We start from the raw sequence: 4,683 nt of genomic DNA, 5'->3' as shown, positions 1-4,683 counted from the left end.
AAAAAAAACACCTACACCCTCAGCCCTCCTGGATCTCAGAACAACCCCCACCTACACCCCCAGCCCTCCTGGGTCTCAGAACAACCCCCGCCTACCCCCTCAGCCCACCTGGGTCTCAGAACAACCCCCACCTACCCCTCAGCCCCCAGCCCTCCTGGGTCTCAGAACAACCCCACACCCCCTCAGCCCTCCTGGGTCTCAGAACAACCCCCAGCCTCCTGGGTCTCACCCCCTACCCCCTCAGCCCTCCTGGGTCTCAGAACAACCCCCACCTACACCCTCAGCCCTCCTGGGTCTCAGAACAACCCCCACCTACCCCCTCAGCCCTCCTGGGTCTCAGAACAACCCCCACCTACACCCTCAGCCCCCAGCCCTCCTGAGTCTCAGAACAACCCCTACCTACCCCCTCACACCCCAGCCCTCCTGGGTCTCAGAACAACCCCCACCTACCCCTTCACCCCCAGCCCTCCTGGGTCTGAGAACAACCCCCACCTACCCCCTCAGCCCCCAGCCCTCCTGAGTCTCAGAACAACCCCCACCTACCCCTCAACCCTCCTGGGTCTCAGAACAACCCCCACCTACACCCTCAGCCCTCCTGGGTCTCAGAACAACCCCCACCTACCCCCTCAGCCCGCAGCCCTCCTGGGTCTCAGAACAACCCCACCTACCCCCTCAACCCTCCTGGGTCTCAGAACAACCCCCACCTACACCCTCAGCCCTCCTGGGTCTCAGAACAACCCCCACCTACCCCTTCAGCCCCCAGCCCTCCTGGGTCTCAGAACAACCCCCACCTACCCCCTCAGCCCTCCTGGGTCTCAGAACAACCCCCACCTACCCCCTCAGCCCTCCTGGGTCTCAGAACAACCCCCACCTACCCCCTTAGCCCTCCTGGGTCTCAGAACAACCCCCACCTACCCCCTCAGCCCTCCTGTGTCTCAGAACAACCCCCACCTACCCCCTTAGCCCTCCTGGGTCTCAGAACAACCCCCACCTACCCCCTCAGCCCTCCTGGGTCTCAGAACAACCCCCACCTACCCCCTCAGCCCTCCTGGGTCTCAGAACAACTCCCACCTACACCCTCAGCCCCCAGCCCTCCTGAGTCTCAGAACAACCCCTACCTACCCCCTCAGCCCCCAGCCCTCCTGGGTCTCAGAACAACCCCCACCTACCCCTTCACCCCCAGCCCTCCTGGGTCTGAGAACAACCCCCACCTACCCCCTCAGCCCCCAGCCCTCCTGAGTCTCAGAACAACCCCCACCTACCCCCTCAGCCCTCCTGGGTCTCAGAACAACCCCCACCTACTCCCCAGCCCTCCTGGGTCTCAGAACAACCCCCACCTACACCCTCAGTGCTCCTGTGTCTCAGAACAACCCCCACCTACACCCTCAGCCCTCCTGGGTCTCAGAACAACCCCCACCTACCCCCCCAGCCCTCCTGGGTCTCAGAACAACCCCCACCTACCCCTTCAGCCCCCAGCCCTCCTGGGTCTCAGAACAACCCCCACCTACCCCCTCAGCCCTCCTGGGTCTCAGAACAACCCCCACCTACCCCCAGCCCTCCTGGGTCTCAGAACAACCCCCCGCCTACCCCCTCAGCCCACCTGGGTCTCAGAACAACCCCCACCTACACCCTCAGCCCTCCTGGGTCTCAGAACAACCCCCACCTACCCCCTCAGCCCCCAGCCCTCCTGGGTCTCAGAACAACCCCCACCTACCCCCTCAACCCTCCTGGGTCTCAGAACAACCCCCACCTACACCCTCAGCCCTCCTGGGTCTCAGAACAACCCCCACCTACCCCTTCAGCCCCCAGCCCTCCTGGGTCTCAGAACAACCCCCACCTACCCCCTCAGCCCTCCTGGGTCTCAGAACAACCCCACCTACCCCTTAGCCCTCCTGAGTCTCAGAACAACCCCCACCTACCCCCTCAGCCCTCCTGTGTCTCAGAACAACCCCCACCTACCCCTCAGCCCTCCTGGGTCTCAGAACAACCCCCACCTACCCCCTCAGCCCTCCTGGGTCTCAGAACAACCCCCACCTACCCCCTCAGCCCTCCTGGGTCTCAGAACAACCCCCACCTACACCCTCAGCCCCCAGCCCTCCTGAGTCTCAGAACAACCCCTACCTACCCCCTCAGCCCCCAGCCCTCCTGGGTCTCAGAACAACCCCCACCTACCCCTTCACCCCCAGCCCTCCTGGGTCTGAGAACAACCCCACCTACCCCCTCAGCCCCCAGCCCTCCTGAGTCTCAGAACAACCCCCACCTACCCCCTCAGCCCTCCTGGGTCTCAGAACAACCCCCACCTACCCCCAGCCCTCCTGGGTCTCAGAACAACCCCCACCTACACCCTCAGTGCTCCTGTGTCTCAGAACAACCCCCACCTACACCCTCAGCCCTCCTGGGTCTCAGAACAACCCCCACCTACCCCCAGCCCTCCTGGGTCTCAGAACAACCCCCACCTACCCCTTCAGCCCCCAGCCCTCCTGGGTCTCAGAACAACCCCCACCTACCCCCCCAGCCCTCCTGGGTCTCAGAACAATCCCCGCCTACCCCTCAGCCCACCTGGGTCTCAGAACAACCCCCACCTACCCCCAGCCCTCCTGGGTCTCAGAACAACCCCCACCTACCCCTTCAGCCCCCAGCCCTCCTGGGTCTCAGAACAACCCCCACCTACCCCCTCAGCCCTCCTGGGTCTCAGAACAACCCCCACCGACCCCTCAGCCCTCCTGGGTCTCAGAACAACCCCCAGCTACCCCTTTAGCCCTCCTGGGTCTCAGAACAACCCCCACCTACCCCTTCAGCCCTCCTGGGTCTCAGACACACTGTTCTACGCCGCTCCCTCTGTCTTACCAAGAAGACCCCTTTAGACCTGGGGCCGCTCCTCTGTCTTACCAAGAAGACCCCTGTAGACCTGGGGCCGCTCCCTCTGTCTTACCAAGAAGACCCCTGTAGACCTGGGGCCGCTCCTCTGTCTTACCAAGAAGACCCCTGTAGACCTGGGGCCGCTCCTCTGTCTTATCAAGAAGACCCATGTAGACCTGGGGCCGCGTCTTACCAAGAAGACCCCTCTGTCTTACCAAGAAGACCCCTGTAGACCTGGGTCTTACCAAGAAGACCCCTGCTCCCTCTGTCTTACCAAGAAGACCCCTGTAGACCCTGGGGCCGCTCCCTCTGTCTTACCAAGAAGACCCCTGTAGACCTGGGGCCGCTCCTCTGTCTTACCAAGAAGACCCCTGTAGACCCTGGGGCCGCTCCTCTGTCTTACCAAGAAGACCCCTGTAGACCCTGGGCCGCTCCCTCTGTCTTACCAAGAAGACCCCTGTGTAGACCTGGGGCCGCTCCCTCTGTCTTACCAAGAAGACCCCTGTAGACCTGGGGCCGCTCCTCTGTCTTACCAAGAAGACCCCTGTAGACCTGGGGCCGCTCCCTCTGTCTTACCAAGAAGACCCCTGTAGACCTGGGGCCGCTCGCTGCGTCGTGACTCCAGCTTATTGGAAAGATATTACAAATTACATTTATTTACATGTGTATTCATTCAAGAACCAATATCCAGATGAACCGTGTTTATAGATTCCCTCCACTCTGTTTTCTAGGCTTTATTGAATTTGATCCTCCACTGCCTTTCGTTGTGTGTTCATTAAAGTTCCAGTCAGTTGGCTGTGATTGGTTGTAATGTAAGAGCGAGAACAGATCTTTCCTCCAGGCATAGTGCTGTACACTCAGCATCCCTCCATTATTCATCTCAGATCTCCATGGCATTTTAACTCATTGATAGGCATGTTTGTATTATTGTTTGGTTTGTTTTTGTTTTGTTTTGTTATGCTTTGAGTTTCTACCTCTCCATAAGCTATATTTGATGCCTATGACTGAAGATGTACCCCTCGGGGTTCTCTTCCCCTCTCTCCCCCTCTCTCCCTCTCTTCCCAATGTCCCCTTCTCCCCCCCCTCCCTTCCCAAACACCTCTCTCTCCCCAACACCCCTCCCCCTCTCTCTCCCTCTCTCCCTCTCCCCCTTTCTCCCCAACACCCCTCTCCCTCTCCCCTCTCTTCCCAACACCCCCTCTCCCTCTCCCCTCTCTTCCCAACACCCCCTCTCACTCTCCCCCTCTCTTCCCAACACACCCCTCTCCCTCCATCTCTCCCTCTCCCCCTCTCTTCCCAACACCCCCTCTCCCTCTCCCCCTCTACCCCTCTCTTCCCAACACCCCCTCTCCCTCTCCCCCTCTACCCCTCTCTTCCCAACACCCCCTCTCCCTCTCCCCCTCTCCCCTCTCTTCCCAACACCCCCTCTCCCTCTCCCCCTCTACCCCTCTCTTCCCAACACCCCCTCTCCCTCTCCCCTCTACCCCTCTCTTCCCAACACCCCCTCTCCCTCTCCCCCTCTACCCCTCTCTTCCCAACACCCCCTCTCCCTTTCTCACTGTCTGCCCCTGTTCCCGTGCAGTGTGCTGGGCTGCCCATTGGTCAGGAAGAGACGTCTGGCGGATGCTGAGGCAGAGCAGGAGCAGCCATCTTCTAAAAGGAAGTCCCACCCTCTAAAGCTGGCCATGGATGAGGGCTTCAGCGTGGACAGTGATGGGAGCAGCGAGGAGGAGGTGGAGGGGGAGGCCAGGGAGGAGGAGGTGGAGGGGGAGGCCAGGGAGGAGGAGGTGGAGGGGGAGGCCAGGGAGGAGGAAGAGAAGACAG

At 61.1% G+C, this 4,683-nt stretch overlaps 1 protein-coding gene across 1 annotated transcript in view; it reads left to right on the top strand.

Moving 5' to 3' along the window:
- LOC121839698 (myelin transcription factor 1-like) overlaps positions 1–4,683 on the top strand; it is a 31,995-nt gene that overhangs the window by 27,035 nt on the left and 277 nt on the right. The window contains exon 5 of the mRNA XM_042299947.1: positions 4,442–4,592. Coding sequence (XP_042155881.1) covers positions 4,442–4,592 — 151 coding nt within the window. The remainder of the gene's footprint in view (positions 1–4,441; positions 4,593–4,683) is intronic.

This window comes from Oncorhynchus tshawytscha, linkage group LG16, assembly GCF_018296145.1.
Source record: "Oncorhynchus tshawytscha isolate Ot180627B linkage group LG16, Otsh_v2.0, whole genome shotgun sequence".
Lineage (NCBI taxonomy): Eukaryota > Metazoa > Chordata > Actinopteri > Salmoniformes > Salmonidae > Oncorhynchus > Oncorhynchus tshawytscha.
This window is presented reverse-complemented; position numbering and strand designations above follow the sequence as displayed.